The 24756-nt window shown below is 40.0% G+C and overlaps 1 protein-coding gene across 1 annotated transcript in view; it reads right to left on the reverse strand.

Moving 5' to 3' along the window:
- The window catches only part of GPKOW (G-patch domain and KOW motifs), a 66890-nt gene that overhangs the window by 352 nt on the left and 41782 nt on the right, over positions 1 to 24756 (reverse strand). The window contains exons 7-10 of the mRNA XM_053696215.1: positions 4437 to 4737; positions 3853 to 3925; positions 1479 to 1548; positions 967 to 1052 (exon numbers count right to left, since the gene is read on the reverse strand). Of these exons, the coding sequence (XP_053552190.1) occupies positions 967 to 1052; positions 1479 to 1548; positions 3853 to 3925; positions 4437 to 4737 (530 nt within the window). The remainder of the gene's footprint in view (positions 1 to 966; positions 1053 to 1478; positions 1549 to 3852; positions 3926 to 4436; positions 4738 to 24756) is intronic.

Below are 24756 nucleotides of genomic sequence, written 5' to 3' on the forward strand. Positions count from 1 at the left end.
TGGTGTCTATTGAACATAAAACTACTATAAAACTGGTAACATAAAAACAAATAAGTTCCTATAGACCCGGTTGGTATATAACGGTGTTCTATAATTTTTCTGGACCTGGACATTGGTATATAACTGGAGTTTGAGGGAGACATGATACCTTCCCCTGCAGGTCTATTATCTCCCCAGAAAGACAATCCTTTTAGTAAAAAAAGCTTCTAAATGTACCCCCCCCCCATGCGTCTCCCCCCTCACACTATAAAAACATTCTTGCTGTATACCCCAGTAGTTTATGTTGGTTACAAAGAAACCCAGAACATTTTTTCTGTGAGGAAAATCATTTGCTTTACAGATGTGGGTGATATTAAAAGCAAACAATTTATACTCCAGCCCGTGTCATACACAGTGATATCCCTTTAAACAAAGATTATGACAAAAGGAAACCTAACAGTGCTGTTATAGTTCTGCAGATAACTGCAGCAATTCTAGGACAAAAATCATATGTAGAACTGAAATCAGTGGAAGAAATGATATGCAAACAGGACACATTTATATGATCACAGTAAAAGGTAGACGGTCACAAGTCATTCATCAGTTCTTTCCAAAAATGCACGTCCTGCTCCTGAGGCTTAATGTCCTTAAAGGGGACAGTCTACTCCACAATTTTTATTCTTTAAAAAAAAAGTAAAATCCCTTTATTCCCTATTTACCAGTTTTTCATAAACACTGTTATATTGATAGACTTTTTACCTCTGTGATTATCTTGTATCTAAGCTTTAGCAAATTGCCCCCCTAATCTTAGTGCTATGTACAGACTTGCATTTTAGCCAATCAGTGCTGACTCATAAATAACTCTGCAGGAGTGAGAACAGTTATCAAAAGTGCATTTTAGAAAGTAAAAACCACACAGTTGTAAGTTCGGGTTTTAAACTTGGACTGAGTGCTCAGTTTTGCATACAATAGTTGTTTTACACTCACCTGCCCCCGATGCTGTCCCATCACCACCATAACATGGTCCCCCTCCTCCTTGGGTATCACCGTTTCCAGCATGTCCTGTTTTATGTCTGTTGAATGAGAAACAGTGGTATCTTATTTAAAGGGCAAGGCTGCTGCACAACAAGCGCACAGATACTGTGTGGAATTATTAAAGAGAAACCCACAAACATTTTTTTCTTAATTCAGATAGAGAATACAATTTACTTCTATTATAAAAGTTGCTTCATTCAAGGATCAGCAATGCACTACTGAGAGTTAACTGAACATATCAGGTGAGCCAATGAAAAGGAGGCACACATGTGCACCCACCAATTAGCAGCTAGCTCCCAGTAACGCATTGCTGCTCCTTAGCCTATCTAGGGTATGTTTTTCAACAAAAGATACCAAGAGAATGAAGCCAAATGAGATAAAGTAAATAAGTAATTGCTCTATCTGAATTATGAAAAAAGAAGTTTGGGTTTTATGTCCCTTTAATTATAAAGAAAGCTTCTTACCATCTATTAAACGCCCGCTCTCCGTTCGACACACACAACTTCTGGGGCTCAAAACATCTTCCACTAACATCTGAGAGTCAGAAAAGATAAAAGGTGAAGTCAGCTGCGTAGGACAGAATTGAAAAAAAAATAAAGGGTATTCAGACATCCGCCAATCACCAGCTAGCTCCCAGTAGTGCATTTTCTATTCCTGAGCCTACCTAACCATGTCTGTCAACAAAGAATACAAAGAGAAAAGTACACTGAGAAGTCTCTTAAAATTGAATGCTCTTTCTGAATCATGTAAGGCACCAATCAGCCATCAATGAAATAAAAATTCAAGCAGCTTTTACAATTTTACTGCTCTTGAAAGACGGTGAAACGGTTAAAAACAAAATTTATGCTTACCTGATAAATGTATTTATTTCTGGACATGGAATGGCGTCATGGACTCTTCAATTACTAGTGGGATATTCAACTCCTGGCCAGCAGGAGGCGGCGGCAAAGAGCACCCCAGCAAAGTTAAGTGTAACTGCCTTACCCATAACCCCCCAGTCATGATGAATGCCGATCCTTAGGTGTGGCAGGCGTCTTAGTCGCTGTCATAGACCTGTAGGAAAAGAAAGAACAGAGTAACCAACTCTGGCTTTCTGCAAAGGGGTAGCAAAATGTTAAAAGTAAAGCAAAGGACTTCCTCGTCGCCTTTTAACTGCTAAAAGCCAACACTACTCTTACTTAATAGATTGACGTGGACACAGCTAGACCCCAATCCTTGCTTGCAGGGAAAAGTACCCATAAAAGGATTAAATTCTTCAGACACTAATTTTGCACAACCTCCATTAACAGAGGCAAAGAGAATGACTGGGGGTTATGGGTAAGGCAGTTACACCTAACAGCTTTGCTGGGGTGCTCTTTGCCTCCTCCTGCTGGCCAGGAGTTGAATATCCCACTAGTAATTGGAATGACATTGTAAACTCTCCATGTCATAGGAAAGAAAAGGGTATTTTAACTTTAAAGCCGTTTATATGAATAAATGAACATTCATTATGGTTATTTTATTGACAGACCAAAATCGTAAGTTTGTGCAGACAAATTCAGCGGTGTCCTGATGAGTACTTTCCTTTCAGCACAAAAGCTAAACACTCTGCAACATGTTTTGATTTTGTGACTTCAGAATGAAACCTGCGAGTTAATTTGGAGTTTATACACAATGTACCATTCATTCAGTCTGGGGACTATTTATTTATCACAGCATCGTGAAAATAAATGGGGAAAACAAAGGAAGCCCCCACTGCACTCTGAACTGGAAGCTAAACAGTTGCCATTTGTTATTATAGAATACTAAAACACCCACTCTATGTTGCAGGCAGCTTTACTGACTGTGCACCGCAGGGGATGGCAAATGTATCTGGAATTTAGGAACTAACCAGAATGCTAAGTGCCGTAGTTCTCCGGATTTGTCAAGAAGTCATCTCTTAGATACATTCATTTATTCTGACATCACCAACTATGTGCCAATCATTTTAGTATTACACATATTTTACATTAAAAAGGGACAGTCTAGGCCAAAATAAACTTTCATGATTCAGATAGAGCATGTCATTTTAAACAATTTTCCAATTTACTTTTATCACCAATTTTGCTTTGTTCTCTTGGTATTCTTAGTTGAAAGCTTAACCTAGGAGGTTCATATGCTAATTTCTTAGACCTTGAAGGCCACCTCTTTTCAGAATGCATTTTAACAGTTTTTCACCACTAGAGGGTGTTAGTTCACATATTTCATATAGATATTACTGTGCTCGTGCACGTGAAGTAATCTGGGAGCAGGCGCTGATTGGCTAGACTGCAAGTCTGTCAAAAGAACAGAAAAAAGGGGCAGTTTGCAGAGGCTTAGATACAAGATAATCACATAGGTTAAAAGTATATTAATATAACTGTGTTGGTTATGCAAAACTGGGGAATGGGTAATAAAGGGATTATCTATCTTTTAAAACAATAACAATTCTGGTGTAGACCGTCCCTTTAAGTTTTAAGGAATATGAAAAACAAATGTTATCTTTCATGATTCATATAGAGCATGCAATTTTAAGCAACTTTCTTATTTACTCCTATTATCAAATTTGTCTTCGTTCCCTTGCTATCTTTATTTGATAAAGCAGAAATATAAAAAAACTTAGGAGCCGGACCTAGCATCCTGAGTAGTGCTTGCTGATTGGTGGCTAACTAATTTTCTAATTATGCACTTTCACAGCATGCCTGTGTAAAAACCAAAAGTGTATCACAAATCTTTAAGTTTTTGAATCTCCTGCCTGTAAGCTTGGGTAATGTTATTTTTCTCTAATGTGAGTTGATGTGTTGCGCAAGTACCATGGTTAAGTACAACACGCAGAGTTACCTTAGAGTTGTAGTATTTGCCTCCTTTGTAATGCTTGTCAATAAACCGAACTCGCAAATCCCGATGTAACCAGCTGAGAAAGAAACAATAGGCAGATGTTTTAGAAAGGTTTATTACCGGGAAAGTGCGACCCAAAACACAAAATGGCACCTATCATCGGTTACTTAAACAAAACTAGCTCCCTAGTTCCCTTTGTGATACGTAGGTCTCAGCAATCTATACCTCTCACAAAGAGCTTTTGTAAACTGTTAAAAAAAAATATATGTTTAAAAGTAACTAAAAAGAATCATGCCAGGTGGGAGAAGATAATCATATTAATTAATTCCTCTGGAACGGTGGGAGCCATAGGTATAACCAGATACTGTAGACTTATGACCAACCAGGAACAAGTGCTCCAGCAACTAATTTTGACCTTTTTCTATGAACTCTGCTCAAAAACATAAATTGGGCTAAAACCGTCTGCTCAAAATAAATAGAAAATTCTGTAATAAAGTAGAGCATTTCATTTTATCGCTTAATGGCGCTACAAAGTAATATGGCTAAGAATTACGACAAAGAATCCTGGGTGATTTTCTGTAACTCACCCTTGGGGCTCAGCTCTATTTTTTTTCTTCTCTTTCTCACGTTCAGGGCTCCTGGGTCGTTTTTCCCTGCTGCGCCCATTGCTGCTCGTCTCACGGTGCTGCTCTCTCTCTGGAGTGCGTTCCCTGCGCTTTTCTTTCTTCGGCGAATGTGCCCTGCTCTTTTCCCGCTGTGGTGATCGCTCCTTGGGTTTTCTGCTCTCTGGGGAACTCTCCCTGTGTGGTTTGTTCTCTGGCGAGTTGTTCATGAGCGCCTCTTTGGCTTCTCTCTCTTTCTTTGCTTGGTTTACTTTACTTAACCGGCCTAGAAAATCACAAGGAGATACAGACATTAATGCAAAGCCCCTCTAGTTAAAAGACCAGTAAGTACAGTAGATTTGCATAATCAACAAGTGCGTGATAAAAAGAGAATGTAATAGCACTAAGTCTGAGCTGGAAATAGTTTTTTTTTCTGACAAATTTCAAAGTTATGTCTATTTCCACTCCTCCTGTATCATGTGACAGCTATCAGCCAATCACAAATGCATATATTCTGTTCATTCTTGCACATGCTCAGTAGGAGCTGGTGACTCAAAAAGTGTAAATATAAAAAGACTGTGCACATTTTGTTAATGGAAGTAAATTGGAAAGTTGTTTAAAATTGCTGCTCTATCTGAATCATGAACGTTTAACTTTGACTTGAGTGTCCCTTTAAATTAACTTTCTTTTTTTCCCCCCCCTTTTTTTTTTTTTTTCTTTTCTTTTTTTTTTTTTCTCTTTTCTTTTTTTATTGGAGGAGAAATTATAAACAAGAATTCAATAATACAATAAACATTGACCGTGAAATATTTGACACATCAAAAACTTAACCATTTATACCTAACTAACAGGGTACATTTCTGGATCACTTGAACTTTCTGTGTGTCTACAAACAACCTATTATAAACAATTAACATTCCTTTTTAACAGGATGGCTTAACTGTACCCTCCAATCTTTATTGTCAAACCACTTATTAAATATGCCGGAACAGATATATAAGGTCTCTCTAGTCCTTGTCCCAATTTGATCTGTTCCTTAACCTGAATCCTGAGTTCATCTAACTTGTCTGATTCTTAAATCTGTCGTGGCCTTTTTTGCCTACTGTGCAGATCCTTTCCTATCTACTCTGCCCTGTCCTCAAGATTTTCTTTCGCAAATTATAAAAAATAAAATACTCTTACCACTCAGGGGAAAAAAGGGGGGGGGGGGAGAGGGAGGAAAAGAAACAAAAAAAGAAAAGAAGAAAAAAAAATAAAATAAAAAAAAAAAAACCTGCCGGTAAGTTCCAGTTTGATTTTACCAGTCTACTGACCCCACCTTAACGACGGTGTGCCCAGCTTGACGGTAATGATCCGTCTAGGATTAATTCTAAGAAAGGTGTAGTGCCTTGGAATGAAGAGAGAATATACTGTTGGACTATTATAGGTTCTCCCTGAATATACTTTTTTCCATTTCTTAAAGAATAACTGAACCTGCTTGGCTGCTCCTTTGTCTAATCCTATTATCTCTATCAAAATCTGACTTCTCATGGCGTTTATGAATTCAGTAATTGAGGGAGCATCTTTTTGCTTCCACCTTTTGCATAGCTGGTTCCTTACAATCAAAATTGCTAAGTTTATGAGAAGTCTGTCTCCTATATTCTGTGATGGATACAAAAAGAATATATGTTGTGCCTCGAGTTCTAGCTTGACTCTGACTTTCCTGTTAATCCAATATTGGATTCTACTCCAATATTGCGAAGTTTTCGGGCAAAACCAGAAATAGTGCAACAAGTCCGCGTTTACTTTCTGGCATTTAGGGCACACAACCTGTGATTGAGACCATTTGGCAATTCTGGCTGGGGTTAGGTAGAAATTATTTATTACCTTGGCTTGTGATTCTCTTAAATTAATTCTGCCTGTAGCTTCTCTTGCTCTCTCGAGACTATCCATTATATCCTCATCTTGAAGTTCGGGAAAGAAAGGTACATATCTCTGTTTACATTGATTAATATGCAGCTCTCCTTCTTTATTCATTATATATTGGTACCAAATCGATAAGGCTCTGAAACCAGCTTTGTATAGGGATATCCCTGCCTCCATCTTTAGTTGCGCCCAGTGCATACTGAACCTTCTATCATATTCATTTATGAAGTGACGTACCTGAAGATATGCATAAAAGTGCTGGGATGGTAAACTGTATTCATGAGCCAGATTCTCAAATGTTCTGATATGCCCAGTGAGTGGATCTTTCAGCTGAGATAGATATGTCAGGGCTTTGGTTTCCCAGATTTGAAATATACTATTGCTATGTCCTGGTGGGAAAACTGGGTTACCAATAATCGGTAGAAGTCTAGACGTCTGAAATTCTATCCCCAATGTTTTACAGTATTTCTGCCAAGCAATCACTACATTTGTAATTGTTACTAGTCTAGTTATATTACTTGGGAGTTTTCTGTATGGGCAGTGAAGTATTGCCGGTAAGTTAAAGGGTTTAATTAATTCTGTTTCATGTTCAGAATAAGTAACATGGTCTGATTTGCTGAGCCAGTCTACCCCAAATTTAGCCACAGAGACCATGTTGTAATATTTTATATTCGGGCATGAAAAGCCTCCAAACCGTTTTTCCTGGGACAATTTATTAAAAGCGATACGTGAGGTCTTTTTCCCCCAAATAAAAAAAGCACAGGCCTTATTATAATTATCAATGTCTTTTTTGTGTAATAAAAGGGGTAAATTTTGTAGCAGGAATAGGAATTTAGGAAAGATGATAGTCTTAATGACATTAATGCGGGCAGAAATGGATAGATAGTATAAATTCCATTTTGCAAGGTCGTGTTGCAGATTCTGGAATGGTTCTTTGAAATTAAGCTGATACCAGGATGCTGGGTTCTTACTAATCTTAATGCCAAGATAATTAATACTCTGAACTTCTTTAAAATTGTCAGAGTAGCTATCTCTGTTTTTCCTGATCCAGAGGATTTCTGATTTATCGATATTTATTTTATATCCCGAGAAGGAACTGAAGGTGTTTAATATCTGCATAAAACAAGGTATGGATTGCTTTGTATGTTGTAAAAAAACCAAAAGATCATCTGCGTAAAGTGTCACCGACACCTTCTGATTACCTACCAGAATTGGTGGGAGGGTCTTCCTAAGATGTATGGCAAGGGGTTCTAGTGCGATATCGAATAGTAATGGCGAGAGTGGGCATCCCTGACGTGTCCCCTTGCCTAGAGTGATGCTTTGTAGTAATTCACCGTTAATGAGGAGTTGAGACCTTGGTTTTTTATATACTAACCCGATCAGATCAACCAGGGCGCCGGAGAAACCAAACTTCTCCAGTGAATTGGTTAAATGGTCCCAGATGATTGAATCAAAGGCCTTCTCGGCGTCTACGGTGAGTAAGGCTACGTCTTCTCCCTGAGTTCTCTCCCCGGCGTCCTGGTCGACCCGATGGAGAAAGTCCACTGTAGTAAGAACTTTACGCATGTTCCTAACTGCATTTCTTCCTGCGATAAACCCTGCCTGGTCAGGATGGATAATTTCTGTAATAAATTTCTTTAACCTTTCTGCGATAAGAGACATTAATATTTTGTAGTCCTGGTTCAGTAGCGAAATCGGGCGATATGACGCTACATTAGTTGGGTCCTTCGCTTTCTTGTGAATCAAGGTAACTACGGAGTCAGAGAAATAGATTGATTTCATGTCTTTCTGCAGATAATACTGATTGAACAATTTAGTAAGGGTACCCGCTATTTCAGCCGCCGTGATTTTGTAAAACTCTGCAGTAAGACCGTCCGGCCCTGCTGCTTTACCGAGTTTGGACTTTTTTATTATTTCTAATATTTCTATTTCAGTTAAAGGAGCATTAATTAACTGTAGGGCTTCTTGTGATATTTGGGGGACTTCTAAACCATTCCAGAATTGCTCTTTTTGCTTCTCATTCACTTCTACCCTTGCATAGAGATTACGATAGTACTCAAGAAAAATCTTGCTGATTTCCTCTTTATTACTAAAGAGTTTCCCTTCAGACCTAATTGAGAATATCTGATTTGATTTTCTCCTAAATTTAACCAGCCTGGCCAGATGTTTAGCCGAAATTCCCTGACTACCCTGAAATGTCGCCCTGTTCCTCAGTTCTTCATGTGCCCCAATCTTTATTAGATAGTATTCTCTTTCCGTTCTTGCTGCTTTATATGAATCCCAATTCTCTTTATTGGGCGTTCTGAGATACTTTGTGTATTTATTTTTAAGTTGGTTTGATAATTGTAGCTCTCTAGCTTTGTTTTCTTTATTTCTTTTAATCATGTAGGCTCTTACTTCCCCCCGCATGACCGCTTTCCCTGCTTCCCAGAACACCTCAACTTTATTTATGTAATCCCTATTTTGTGTGGAGTATTCTCCCCATTTTTGCTGAAGCCAGTTTACAAACTTAACATTACTATACATATATTGAGGGAAACGAAAGGTATTCGCAGTTTTTTTGGAGAGAGTACTCCACACAATTCTTAGGCCAATTATCGCATGATCTGACAAAATAATTTCTGAAATCTGCGACTCAATATTATTTCTCATAATATACTCATCTACCAGAAACATATCAATTCGGGAGAAATTTTTATGGGCACCTAATTCACAGGTGAATTCCCGAGTTTCTGGATGTTGGATTCGCCAGGCATCGTGAAGTTTTAGCCTGCGTGCAAAACTCTGCAGGTATTTGGCTTCCCTGTTATTGGCCGCTCTGCTCTTAATTCTAAGCCTATCTAGCTCAGGGCTCATGGTATTGTTAAAATCTCCTGCTACTATCAAATTCTGCCCAATATATGGAACTATAGCCTTTGTCAATTTCTCCCAGAACTGAAAGTCCCAGCTGTTCGGAGCATATATGTTACATAATGTCCAAATCTTTTGGTCTATCTTCAGTTGTAATACTATGTATCTCCCCCCTGGGTCTAATTCCTGCTTCATTATCGTATATGCTAAATCCCTGCCCAACATAATTGCTACGCCTTTTTTGCGTTTTTCACATGGTGTAGCAATTATTTCAGCAATCCAGTTAGTTTTCAATTTTCCTATTTCTACTTTCTTAAGATGTAACTCTTGGAGTAAAATAATATCTGGGTGTTGTTTCTTTGCTAGCTTGAGAACATTCTTACGTTTACTTGGAGATGTTATTCCCCCTACATTCCAGGAGATTATGTTTAATGAATTACTCATTTATTCTAGATAAAAAAAACCCTAGTATGAATCAATTCAGAGAGAGAGGAAAAAAAAAAAAAAAAAAAGGAGCAAAGCAAAAAAAAAAAAGAGAAAGCAAAAAAAAAAAAAAAAAAAAAAAAAAAAAAAAAGAACCCAATCCTTCCCCCCCCTACCCTTAAATCCTAACAAAGTCACCAATATGGTCTCCAGGGCCATAAATTACCCTGTTCTTTGATAACTGCTTATACCTCTATGTTATTGTCTCTGCAGAACTCCTTAGCCTCCTCAATTGTGTTTAAAGCAATGACACCATCCATGCCCAGTACCGTGATTTTTGCTGGGTACTTCATAGTTGCCTTCAACCCTGCCTTTATTAGGCCTGAGCAGAATGGTGCCATTGCGCGTCTTTTTGTCGAGGTTTCTATTGAGTAGTCCTGGAATAACAAAATCTGTTTGTTGTCTATAGTGAACGTCTGGGTCTGTCTGTATTTCTGCATAATTTTAACTTTGTCTTGGAAATTTAAGTATTTTATCATGACCATTCTTGGTCGCATACTTCCATCTTTTAACGGTCTTGACGCTCCTACCCTGTGTGCTCTCTCTACCTGGAGTTCGCCTTCTGCGCCTTGTAAACCTAATAATTTAGGTAAAGTCTGGGAACTGAACAGTAGGAGGTCTTCAAATTCTCTGGACTCTGGTAATCCTATGACACGCACATTACTCCTCCTGGACCTATCTTCTAGATCCTCAATCTTAGCTTTTAATGTGTTTATCTCATCTGAGTGTGTGTCAATAGCAGATTCCTGCTTGAAATGTCTGTCCTCAATACTCGAAATTCGATTTTCTACTTCTACCAGTCTACTTGAAAATTGTTTTATTTCGCTCGAGATCTCTGAGATCTCGCCCTTTATTATCTCAAATTGAGGCAGTATTAAATCTGCCAACTGGTTCGTGGTGAGTTGTTTTTCTATATTCAAATCTGGGCTTCTAAAAGAAACTTCTTGTGAAGTTTCCTGTAGATTTTTTTGTTTTTTATCCCTCCTCGGAGGCATGGCTGGGGATTTGTTTTTGGGATTTGTAATGTATTTCTCCATTTATACAAAAACAAGCTTCCCTAATTAGCCCCTATATGGATGTAAGGAGAAGTTTAACTGGTTCAGTGGTCCCTAATCTAAGACAGAAAAAGGCCTATACTGTGGTGATCCACTAGACCCCTGTTGAGATACAGCAATGGACCCTCCCTAGTCTGCAGCCTACCCCTTATATACAACTTAATCCAAACAGATTTTTTATATGTAAGGTTACACAGTCGAAATTAGTTTTGTAGGGGACAAAAACAGGGCCTAGATTAGCCTTTCAGTTTAGCCTATCGACTTTTCAGATACAATATGACATTTAACTGTCCTAGATTGCTGATATCAGAACCTATATGCAACAAATATAAATGCAAAACAGCTCCTCTCTTTCATACGTAGCACAATTTCACGATATCAAAATATAAACATTTGACCCTCTTAAGTCTCCCTTACCCACATATTCATAGAGAGATTTTACACTGTGCAGATTAAAATTGCTAGACTATGCCAATATAATACATGGCCCATATAGTTTACTTTGTACAGCCTGCTATCTCTAGCATCCAGGTACGTTTCTATTTAGCAGCAAGTTCTATGGACTCGTAAGGGCAAGAGCCCACACCATTAAATATAACGTGATTCTCTGGCTGATACTAGCAAGCAGAGGGTGGCACCAATGAGATTGGTAGTGTTCTGTCCTCTCTTTTTCACGGGCACAGTTATAAATGGCAGTCCATTCCAGTTTCCAAATATCTCCCTTGAGTTGTGAAGAATTACTGATGTCAAAAACTGTATGGCTCAGTTTATATGCAAAACAGCTCCTATCTCTCAGGAATAACACAATTTCACTGCATCGATATATAAGCATTTAACCCTCTCATATCTCCTTTAACCAGATCTACAAAGAGAGATTTTACGCTATGCAGATAGGCTTTACCAAACTGGCCCAGTATAGTGTTTGACCCATTTAGTTTACTTTGTACAGCCTGCTGTCTCTGGACTCCAGGTGCGCTTCTCTTAAAATATAAAATATAGCGGGTTTTTCTGGCTGATACAAGCAAGCAGGGGATAACACCTGTAACCTTGGTAGTATTCTATCCTCTATGTTTCCACGGACACAGTTATAAGTGACTGTAATTTCCAAATATCCCCCTTGCGATATGCTGCAGACTGATACAACAAAAAACAGGAACAAACTTCCTCCAGCCGTGCAGATTAACTCTATCTAGAGGCTGTAACAGTTCCCACTTCAGAGGATATCGACAGAGTGAACAATAAGTCCAGCATCCCACATCCCTGTCCGTGTTAACTCATCCAGGACCACTTTTACCCTTTGGCTTAGACCCACTGTGAAATATCCCAGGGTGAATAATAACTTAGCCTTTAATGTACTTACCCCCCCCTCGGCTTCACGGCACGTCGTGTCAGCACCTTGGTGGCTAGGTTTCACAGGGAGCTCTCTCCTCGAGCTCCAGGCGTTTGTCAACCCTGCAGCACTAGCCGAACACACCGGCAACACCAGCTTCTGGCGTCGCGCTCTGACGTCAGAGCAACTCGCCGACTTACTGGAGGGGGGGAGAGCGGTGTTCGAAAAGTTGATCCTCGGTGTCCACCGGCCGCTTCCAGCCTGCAGTAAGATGAATGGTAGGTGTATGTTTATCTTCGCACCGACTCCTGCTCTTGAGCTCCCGGTCCTGCTTGTAATGTCAGGGGATTATATCGCCCGGCTAACTTGAATGTCTCGCTGCCCCTGTCTGTATCACGTCTCTCAGAGCAGGGCTGTGAGGTAGACCTCACGGGACTGTCCAATATTTCCAGCCATGACACTTAGAGTATTTTTTCACAGTCTTAACAGTCTTAAGAGGTAAAGTACGAATGGCGACTTATAACAATGTAAATTCCCAACCAGCCTTATGGGACTCAGAGAGTTTCCTAAAGCCCTGTTTCTGCCTCCGGCGAGGCTTGTTGCAAAACACCCTCGCAATAAGGCTCACTGGCTTGGGAGAAAGAAAGCTGTTGTTGCTCACACCAGTCCATACAGGTGAGCTTGAGCGTGCACCTCCACCTTCACGCTCCTCCCACAGGAAGCTCCCCTACCGACCCCTTTAAATTAACTTTCAAATAGGGTAAGGCCCTGAAAACATTTATTGTAACGCGACTTAAACCATAGTAACCATGAACATGCATTTAATTAAAGAACAAACGCATGATTATATTTGCTTTGGAACTTCCAATGCAGTACTGAAAGTTAAAAGAGGATCCAACTCTGCTTTTAATTTTTGACATTTGTTGGATTAAGAACACTTTTTTTCTGAAGGAATTATAAGATAGTATGCATTTATGTTCCCATATAACATAGTAATATCGGTTATTTGTAGAGCGTCAACAGATTCCGCAGCACTATAAACAAATGCAGAGTACAACAAAACAATTATATGGATCAAATGGGTAAAAGGGCCCTGCCAAGAGTTGCACTGTTGTAGTCAGCTCTTAAAAAGGTGATCTACAAACAGCTGGACTCTTAGGCTTACATGCTAAGGGGGTTCAGGGGATAGCAATGGAGGAGAAGAACTGGTATAAAGAAAGGTTAGTGTAGGTTGTATGCATCCATGAACAGTAGAGTCTGTAGGGAGCGCTTGAAGCTTTAAAAACTAGGGGAGAGTCTTGTGGAGCGTGGCAGAGAGTTCCACAAGATTGGAGCCAGTCTGGAGAAGTCCTGTAAACGGGAGTGTGATGAGGTAACAAGAGAGGAGGAGAGTAGGAGGTCACGAGCAGAGCGAAGGGGACGGGAGGGAGAGTATCTGGAGACAAGGTCTGAGATATAGGGGGGAGCAGTGCAGTTGAGGGCTTTGTATGTCAGAGTGAGAATTTTGTGTTTGATCCTAGAGGCAAGAGGAAGCCAGTGAAGGGATTGGCAGAGAGGTGCAGCAGATAAAGAGCGACGTGTAAGGAAGATGAGCCTGGCAGAGGCATTCATTATGGATTGTAAAGGAGCTAGGCGGCAGGTGGGGAGACCAGAGAGGACAGAATTGCAGTAATCGAGACGGGAAAGGATGAGAGAGTGGATTAAAATCTTAGTTGTGTCTTGTGTAAGGAAATGTCTAATTTTAGAGATGTTTTTAAGGTGGAAGCGGCAGGCTTTAGCCAAGGACTGAATGTGAGGAGTTAAAGAAAGATCTAAGTCAAATGTGACCCAGAGACATCGGGCATGCGGGGTAGGGGGTAATGATGCAGTTGTCAATAGTTAGAGAGATTGGGGTGGAGATTTTGGAAGGGGGGAAAATAAGGAGCTCAGTTTTGGAGAGATTTAGCTTGAGGTAGTGAGAGGACAACCAGGAAGAGATTTGAGAAAGACAGTTGGTGACACAGGTTAGCAAGGAAGGAGAAAGGTCTGGTGCAGAGAAGTAGATTTGGGTGTTGTCGGCACACAAATGATATTGGAAACCTAGTGATGACGTGTAGATTGAGAAGAGAAGGGGACCGAGGACAGAGTCTTGCAGTACTCCAATAGAAAGTGGTGACGGAGCAGAGGAGGCCCCAGAGAAGGCTACACTAAAAAGGTACGGTTTGAAAGGTAGGAAGAGAGCCACAAGAGGGCTGTGTCACAGATGCCGAAGAATTGGAGAGTTTGGAGCAAAAGAGCGTGGTCAACAGTGTCAAAGGCTGCAGACAGATCAAGGAGGATAAGCAGAGAAAAGTGGCCTTTTGATTTTGCTGTAAGTAGGTAGTTGGTAACCTTAACGATTGCTGTCTCTGTGGAGTGATGGGGACGAAATCCAGATTGCAGTGGGTCAAGGAGGGAGTTTGATGTAAGGAAATGGGATAGGCGTGCATATACTAGTTTTTCAAGAAGCTTTGAGGCAAGAGGGAAATAGGGTGGTAGTTGGATGGGGAGGTAGGATCAAGGGAAGGTTTTTTGAGTAGAAGGAAAAAGCAGCACTCGTGGGACACCAACTATGATAAAAAATCCAAACTTTATTCCATAAGTTTAAAAAGTGAGGTAGGATCAGGGAATTAACCCCTTACGCGTTTCGTACTCCAACTGAGTACTTAGTCATAGGGATCCCTATGACTAAGTACTCAGTTGGAGTACGAAACGCGTAATTCCCTGATCCTACCTCACTTTTTAAACTTATGGAATAAAGTTTGGATTTATCATAGTTGGTGTCCCACGAGTGCTGCTTTTTCCTTCTATTTTGAATTACTGCGGCTCGCACTCGGCCGCACCTGACTTGCACCTCACGGGGCTGTGTAAAACTTACCCTACAGCTGGGCGGCAATAGGACTCTCCCCTCCACGTCACGCTCTGCAGCGGCCTTGTCTCCTCTACTCCGAAGGTTTTTTGAGGATAGGTGTGACTAGTGCATGTTTCAGAGATGAGGGAAATATACTGGTGCTGAGGGAGAGGTTGAAAATGTGTGCGAGTATAGGGGTAATGGTAGCAGAGAGGGAGGGGAGTAGCTGTGAGGGGATAGGGTCAAGGGGACAGGTAGTGAGTTGAGAGTGCAGTATAAGTGCCGAAACTTCTTCCTCAGTAACAGGGGTATGTATTTATGTTCCCATATAACATAGTACGTATTTAGGTTACCATATCCCTTAGCATAAAGAAAAACATCTATACAAAATATTTCAGTATTCTCCCAAGGGCCTTTTTAGCGAGTATACCATCCAGCCAATTTTACTGGCAAGCTAAAATTTAAGTCAATATTAAGACAAGATAATCTAATAATTTGAGCTACAAACATTAAAAATATAATTAAAATCAGGTTTATGTTAAATTATACAATTACATTTGTGCTTTGAATATCTTAAACAACATATATAAATTACAGAGAGTTATAAAATTGCAAAGTATTACACTGGCCGCACCCAGCTACTCTGCCCTAGAACACTATAGTCCAAGAACAAAGGGCTGCCAGGGTTTTTCATAAATTTGCTCATTAGTGTAAATCTATCAGATCAATTAAATGCAAGTGTTACTCTACCAATGAGTTTCTCAGACCATATAAAACTGAGCAAACTAACCACAAGTGCTGTAAACCAATAAAGCCTTTCAACAAGTTTTATGATGCCTAAAAGCAAGTTGTCCCTCTGTATAATTTGAGGAGAGCATCATCTATGATAACAATAACTAAGAAATATGGAGCCATATGGTGGCGGTACATTGATGATGTGTTTGTCGTGTGGTGGGGCAACATTTAATCCCTGTTGAAGTTTGTGATTAAACTGAATACTATGGTGAGAGGTCTAGAATTCGCTGTGACATACAGTGAGGAGTCTGTCGTTTTTAGATACAAGGGTCTATAGGACAGGTAACCACTTAGAATTTGACCTATATGTGAAGGACACAGACAAGAACACTTTACTGTACTGCAATACAATAGCTTTCACCCCAGACAGTTGGTTAACAGTCTACCCAAGAGCCAGCTCCTTAGGGTCAACAGAATAGTCAGTGAAGACAAAAACCGAGGTTATGATACAGGAAATGTCAAGACAATCCCTAGATAGGGGATATCCCTCTAACCTTGTGCAGAATACAGTGGTAGAATTGAAAAGGCCCCAAAAAATTTAAAGAAAATCTAATGATAATAGGATGGTTTTTGTATCCCAATACAGCCGCTTGAGTGAGAAGATATCAAGATTGATCAGACAGAATTGGCATATTCTTAAGGAATATAATCAAGATATAGCCCCATTTCAAGACCCCCCCCTTATGGCCCATAGGAGGGTGAAAAGCTTAAGGGGCAATTTGATCAAAACAGATGTGGGTCCCAAAAAAAGAGCACATCCAGACCACTATAGGAAACAATAGATCAGGCAGTTTCCCATGTCTAAATTGTATGAGCTGTAGCTCTATTATCAGAGGGCCGAACTTTTATCACCCACACAGTGGGAAGAAACACACCATCAATGGGCACTATACATGTGAATCCTCCTTTGTGGTCTACTTAATAAAATGCTCTATGGTATATTTAGGGGAAACTACTCGCAAAGTGAGAGATACAATGAGCCAACATCGCTCCAATGTTAGATGCAAAAACCTGGAGGCTCCCCTGTCCAAACACTTCTTGGAAAAAGGAAATGGTATAAGCCAATTAAGATGGCAGGTCATTGACCACATAAAGCCTCCCAGGAATGGTATGGACAGGGAAAAACTGCTGAAACAAAAGGAAATGTGGTGGATACACAAACTTTAGACCCTGGCCCCAATAAAGAATATGATATCACCTGTTTCTTTTAATATGTATGTCCAGTTATTTTGTAAATAAGTATTTATTCAACTCCCATATTTAAAGGGACAGTATACACTGATTTTCATAGAATTGCATGTAATAGACACTACTATAAAGAATAAGATGCACAGATACGGATATAAAAATCCAGTATAAAACGGTTTAAAAAAATTACTTAGAACCTCTCAGTTTAGCTCTGTTGAAAAGGTAGCTGGAAAGCCCATTGCAAGTGGGAAATAAGACCCTCCCCCTTCTTTTGTATATACACAAACAAGAGCAAGCTGGAGTAGGTAGCTGACGGAATTCTCATAAAACTTTGGGGCTTGATTAGGAGTCTGAAAATCAGAGCAATGTTATTTTAAAAATAAACAACAAAAAAACTTTATAGGCTATATAAATAGATCATCTACAAAACATTTATGCAAAGAAAAAAAAGTGTATAATGTCCCTTTAACATCCTTATCAGTTTTATGCAGTGGTTAAACTACAATGATATTAGAATAAGATGTGGCATCTATAATAAATGTATCATATATCAGTGCTTGACAAATGTGTTTAAAAATTAGGAGCCAGACCGTTGAATTTGTATATAGACATGTGGAGAATAACCCAAAAAGTTAGGAGCCAGGGGTAAAATTCTAGGAGCCAGTGGCTACCAGGCTCCTGGGTTTGTCGAGCCCTGATATATGTAATTAAAGGGCCATGATACCGAAATGTTGAAGCACTTGAAAGTGATGCAGCATAGCTGTAAAAAGCCAACTAGAAAATATCACCTGAACATCTCTATGTAATAAAGAAAGATATTTTACCTCAAAAATTCGTCAGTAGCCACATCCCATTATAAAGGACTTCTAAGCAGCAAATCAGTATGTCTGTCCTGGGACAGGCAAAGGAGTGAGCTTTGTGCACTAATCTTATTTCCCTATTCAGTTTAAGGAATTTTACTATGAAGTTTCATGAGATCACAGTAAAAGTTCATGACTTTAGCACTGTTGATGCTGATTGGCTGCTGTTCATTTCTTCATTTATTTATTTTTTACCTGCAGCTGAAGTATAACTTTTTACACAGAACTTACTCTGCTGAGCTGAGGAAATTGTGAGGCAAAATATCTTCCTTTTTTACATAAAGATGTTTAGGTGATATTTTCCGGTCAGCTTTTTACAGTTATACTGCATCAGTTTCAAGTGATTTAGCATATAAGTATTATGTCCCTTTAAATGTATCATTTTGAGAATACAAATGTAATATGTAAGTAACAAGGTAATTTCACATAACCACTAGATGGAGTATGTGTATAGACAGAGGCTCTTTGGGGCCAAAAAAAAAAAAAAAAGATTTAAAAGTATTGTAAAAGTGTATAATGCATCAAGCATGACTAAGGGGCTGTGACCCCGAAACGTCCCTATTTTACTTGTCACAATAAAGTGCTAAGAGACTTTGGAGTGCTGTGGACGTTCTTTGGATTGTGCATAATGAGCAAAGTAAATGGAAACTGCTTTAAAAAAAAAAAATAAAAAAAAAAATATACCCAATATTAAAAGGGACAGTATACACTCATTTTCATATAACTGCATGTAATAGACACTACTATAAAGAATAAGATGCACAGATACTAATAAAAATCCAGTATAAAACTGTTTAAAAACTTAATTAGAAGCTCTCAGTTTAGCTCTGTTGAAAAGGTTGCTGGAAAGCCCACTGCAAGTGGGAAATAAGCCACTCCCCCCTTTTGCATATGAAAAGACCCTTTAAACAAACAGGAGCAAGCTGGAGTAGGTATTTGACAGTATTCTCATAAAACTTTCGGGCTTGGTTAGGAGTCTGAAAATCAGAGCAATGTTATTTAAAAAATAAGCAAAACTGTACATTTTTAAAAGAAAAGAAAAAAAAAAACTTTATGGGCTATATAAATAGATCTACAAAACATTTATGCAAAGAAAAAATAAATAGCTGGTTTGGGCTATTTGAATTGATTACAGATTTAGCTTTCATCAGGGAGTAATCATGAATGAAAATCTTTATTCGTTTTTTGTCCACGATTATCATTTGGTTACTGCTGCATTACACATTTTCTATAAACCCTACGCAACCACAATTCAGGATACAATAGGGAGAATTATTTAAATAAAATTGCTTATGTTACAAAGAGTAAACAGTCAACAGATAAGCGGCACCAGTGTGAAGAGCGTAATGGAATAAACTGCAATGAGAGATAGCTATTTAATAATGAATCAGCACTGTGCCAAGGTCTCTTCTTCCCTGGGTTCCTAACCTTGGGCCTATAACCATCTAGCCAAATGCTGTAGCTCTACAATTATGTGTTTAATAAAGCTGTGCGTCTGCAAGTGAGTGCTAGACTTTGTATGTGTTGTGCTGAGTTTAGTTCGCATTTTTCCTATGGGCTTTGCACATTACTTGCCTGAGTCACTGAAAGCAAATGCAGCTGTCTGAGTGCATGTGAGCACCCAGGGCTGTGAGTTGTGCTAGTGGCAAGTGAGTGCAGTCAATTTCTGTGTTTTGTATCGGTCTAAAAAAAATGTACACAAGCCTGTGTCACCCTTGCTTGTATCTCAGTTTGATTGTAAGCTAGCATGTGTGGCTGTAGTGATAGACATCTCAACATGCTGCTGCAGTCTAGTGATTTGTGATAGCGACACACATTCTAGATATAGTGTTAGATAACTGTACTATTGGTAAAGGTAACCACTGCCCAGTTTGTAATACTAGTGCAGCTAGCAGTGGTCTGACATTACATCCATAATTACAGCAAAATAAGCCCTGCAGGCATTACCCCCTCCCCCATGGGCTGCTGCCTGGCAATCATATAACTGCCCCTACACCTGCTGCTCTAGCCTAGGTCTTAATCTGTTGCCTTAGGCCCGATTAAAAAAAAAAAAAATCACTGGTCAAGACATGGGTTTTCCACACCAACAGTTACAGCCCTCATGGAATTTGATTTAAAAAAAAAAAAAAAAAAGGGGGAGCTGTCCCTGCGAGTGGCGAGATGTCTACCATACCAAAAAAAAAAAAAAAAAAAAAAAAGGGGGAGCTGTCCCTGCGAGTGGCGAGATGTCTACCATACCAAAAAAAAAAAAAAAAAAAAAAAAAAAAAAAAAGAGCTCTCTGCTAGGTAGAAGTTTGTGAAGTACAGAGGGAGGAACTGGAGTGGGTTTTTTTTTTTTTAAAAAATGAACATTAAGCTTAATATAAATCAAAATTACGCTTACTTTTAGAATAATTAGTGTTTTGAGTATTTTGGTGAAAACTGGCCAATAAAAAAAAAAAATAAGTGCGAAATATGTTTTTAGTATTACGCTGGGATTTGAGAGAAAATTTCATATACGCCAATAGAATGCCCATGTTCATACCATTTTACAAAAAAACAACAATTAGGCTTTGTATTTTGTACTTTTAAAAAGGTGACAGTCTACTGCAGCATTTTTATTGTTTAAAAAGATGGATAATCCCTTTATTATCAATTCCCCAGTTTTGCATAATCAACACGGTTATATTAATACACCTTTTACCTCTGTGACTACCTTGTATCTAAGCCTCTGCAAACTGTCCCCTTATTTCAGTTCTTTTGACAGACTTGCATTTTAGCCAATCAGTGCCGACTCCTAGGTAACTACACGGGAGTGAGCACAATGGTATCTATAAGGCACACATGAACTAACTGTCTAGCTGTGAGAAACTGTCCAAATGCACTAAGAGGCAGCCTTTATGGGCTAAGAAATTAACATAGAAGCCAACCTAGGTTTAGTTTTGAACAAAGAATACCAAGAGAACAAAGCAAATTTTAAGGTTTGTTTAAAATATGATTTTTGATAAACAATTTTGTTACTAATTTTGATGCACGTTAAAAAAAATTATATATATATTTTTTTTTCCTCCGTGTGTGTGAATCATTCAATTCATTTTGTAAGATTATAAATTTTATTGTGCACATTTGTAATGTACTCATCTCCTTCCCATACGAAAATGCAGTATACGCCCCTTAGCAAAAACATAATTTATGCTTACCTGATAAATTTATTTCTCTTGTAGTGTATCCAGTCCACGGATCATCCATTACTTATGGGATATTAACTCCTCCCCAACAGGAAGTGCAAGAGGATTCACCCAGCAGAGCTGCTATATAGCTCCTCCCCTAACTGCCATTACCAGTCATTCGACCGAAAACATGCAGAGAAAGGAAAACCATAGGGTACAGTGGTGACTGTAGTTTAATGGAAAAATTACCTGCCTTAAAGTGACAGGGCGGGCCGTGGACTGGATACACTACAAGAGAAATAAATTTATCAGGTAAGCATAAATTATGTTTTCTCTTGTTAAGTGTATCCAGTCCACGGATCATCCATTACTTATGGGATACCAATACCAAAGCTAAAGTACACGGATGACGGGAGGGACAGGCAGGCTCTTTATATGGAAGGAACCACTGCCTGAAGAACCTTTCTCCCAAAAACAGCCTCCGAAAAAGCAAAAGTGTCAAATTTGTAAAATTTGGAAAAAGTATGAAGAGAAGACCAAGTTGCAGCCTTGCAAATCTGTTCAACAGAAGCCTCATTCTTAAAGGCCCAAGTGGAAGCCACAGCTCTAGTAGAATGTGCTGTAATTCTTTCAGGAGGCTGCTGTCCAGCAGTCTCATAGGCTAACCGTATTATGCTACGAAGCCAAAAGGAGAGAGAGGTAGCCGAAGCTTTTTGACCTCTCCTCTGACCAGAATAAACGACAAACAGGGAAGACGTTTGTCGAAAATCCTTAGTTGCCTGTAGATAAAATTTCAGGGCACGGACTACATCTAGATTGTGTAGCAGACGTTCCTTTTTCGAAGAAGGATTAGGACACAAAGATGTAACCACAATCTCTTGATTGATATTCCTGTTAGTGACCACCTTAGGTAGGAACCCAGGTTTAGTACGCAGAACTACCTTGTCTGAATGAAAAATCAGATAAGGAGAATCACAATGTAAGGCAGATAACTCAGAGACTCTTCGAGCCGAGGAAATCGCCATTAAAAACAGAACTTTCCAAGATAACAACTTGATATCAATGGAATGAAGGGGTTCAAACGGAACCCCCTGTAAAACATTAAGAACTAAGTTCAAACTCCATGGTGGAGCAACAGTTTTAAACACAGGCTTGATCCTAGCTAAAGCTTGACAAAAAGCTTGAACGTCCGGAACTTCTGACAGACGTTTGTGTAAAAGAATGGACAGAGCTGAAATCTGTCCCTTTAAGGAACTAGCGGATAAACCCTTTTCTAAACCTTCTTGTAGAAAAGACAATATCCTTGGAATCCTAACCTTACTCCATGAGTAACTCTTGTATTCGCACCAATATAAGTATTTGCGCCATATCTTATGGTAAATCTTTCTGGTAACAGGCTTCCTAGCCTGTATTAAGGTATCAATAACTGACTCAGAAAAACCACGTTTTGATAAAATCAAGCGTTCAATTTCCAAGCAGTCAGCTTCAGAGAAATTAGATTTTGATGTTTGAAGGGACCCTGGATCAGAAGGTCCTGTTTCAGAGGTAGCGACCAAGGTGGACAGGATGACATGTCCACTAGATCTGCATACCAAGTCCTGCGTGGCCATGCAGGCGTTATTAGAATCACTGATGCTCTCTCCTGTTTGATTCTGGCAATCAATCGAGGAAGCATCGGGAAGGGTGGAAACACATAAGCCATCCCGAAGGTCCAAGGTGCTGTCAAAGCATCTATCAGAACCGCTCCCGGATCCCTGGATCTGGACCCGTAACGAGGAAGCTTGGCGTTCTGTCGAGACGCCATGAGATCTATCTCTGGTTTGCCCCAACGTCGAAGTATTTGGGCAAAGACCTCCGGATGAAGTTCCCACTCCCCCGGATGAAAAGTCTGACGACTTAAGAAATCCGCCTCCCAGTTCTCCACTCCCGGGATGTGGATTGCTGACAGGTGGCAAGAGTGAGACTCTGCCCAGCGAATTATCTTTGATACTTCCATCATTGCTAGGGAGCTTCTTGTCCCTCCCTGATGGTTGATGTAAGCTACAGTCGTGATGTTGTCCGACTGAAACCTGATGAACCCCCGAGTTGTTAACTGGGGCCAAGCCAGAAGGGCATTGAGAACTGCTCTCAATTCCAGAATGTTTATTGGTAGGAGACTCTCCTCCTGATTCCATTGTCCCTGAGCCTTCAGAGAATTCCAGACAGCGCCCCAACCTAGTAGGCTGGCGTCTGTTGTTACAATTGTCCAGTCCGGCCTGCTGAATGGCATCCCCCTGGACAGATGTGGCCGAGAAAGCCACCATAGAAGAGAATTTCTGGTCTCTTGATCCAGATTCAGAGTAGGGGACAAGTCTGAGTAATCCCCATTCCACTGACTTAGCATGCACAATTGCAGCGGTCTGAGATGTAGACGTGCAAAGGGTACTATGTCCATTGCTGCTACCATTAAGCCGATCACCTCCATGCATTGAGCTACTGACGGGTGTTGAATGGAATGAAGGACACGGCATGCATTTTGAAGCTTTGTTAACCTGTCTTCTGTCAGGTAAATCTTCATTTCTACAGAATCTATAAGAGTCCCCAAGAAGGGAACTCTTGTGAGTGGAAAGAGAGAACTCTTCTTTTCGTTCACCTTCCATCCATGCGACCTTAGAAATGCCAGTACTAACTCTGTATGAGACTTGGCAGTTTGAAAGCTTGAAGCTTGTATCAGAATGTCGTCTAGGTACGGAGCTACCGCAATTCCTCGCGGTCTTAGTACCGCCAGAAGAGCACCCAGAACCTTTGTGAAGATTCTCGGAGCCGTAGCCAATCCGAATGGAAGAGCTACAAACTGGTAATGCCTGTCTAGAAAGGCAAACCTTAGATACCGGTAATGATCTTTGTGAATCGGTATGTGAAGGTAAGCATCCTTTAAATCCACTGTGGTCATGTACTGACCCTTTTGGATCATGGGTAAAATTGTCCGAATAGTTTCCATTTTGAACGATGGAACTCTTAGGAATTTGTTTAGGATCTTTAAATCCAAGATTGGCCTGAAAGTTCCCTCTTTTTTGGGAACCACAAACAGATTTGAGTAAAACCCTTGTCCTTGTTCCGACCGCGGAACCGGATGGATCACTCCCATTAATAAAAGATCTTGTACGCAGCGTAGAAACGCCTCTTTCTTTATTTGGTTTGTTGACAACCTTGACAGATGAAATCTCCCTCTTGGGGGAGAGAATTTGAAGTCTAGAAGGTATCCCTGAGATATGATCTCTAACGCCCAGGGATCCTGGACATCTCTTGCCCAAGCCTGGGCGAAGAGAGAAAGTCTGCCCCCCACTAGATCCGTTCCCGGATCGGGGGCCCTCGATTCATGCTGTCTTAGGGGCAGCAGCAGGTTTCCTGGCCTGCTTGCCCTTGTTCCAGGACTGGTTAGGTCTCCAGCCTTGTCTGTAGCGAGCAACAGCTCCTTCCTGTTTTGGTGCAGAGGAAGTTGATGCTGCTCCTGCTTTGAAATTACGAAAGGAACGAAAATTAGACTGTCTAGCCTTAGGTTTGGCTCTGTCTTGAGGCAGGGCATGGCCTTTACCTCCTGTAATGTCAGCGATAATTTCTTTCAACCCGGGCCCGAATAAGGTCTGCCCTTTGAAAGGTATATTAAGCAATTTAGATTTAGAAGTAACGTCAGCTGACCAGGATTTTAGCCACAGTGCTCTGCGTGCCTGAATGGCGAATCCGGAATTCTTAGCCGTAAGTTTAGTTAAATGTACTACAGCATCTGAAATAAATGAGTTAGCTAACTTAAGGGCTTTAAGCTTGTGTGTAATCTCATCTAA

This window comes from Bombina bombina, chromosome 12, assembly GCF_027579735.1.
Source record: "Bombina bombina isolate aBomBom1 chromosome 12, aBomBom1.pri, whole genome shotgun sequence".
NCBI lineage: Eukaryota > Metazoa > Chordata > Amphibia > Anura > Bombinatoridae > Bombina > Bombina bombina.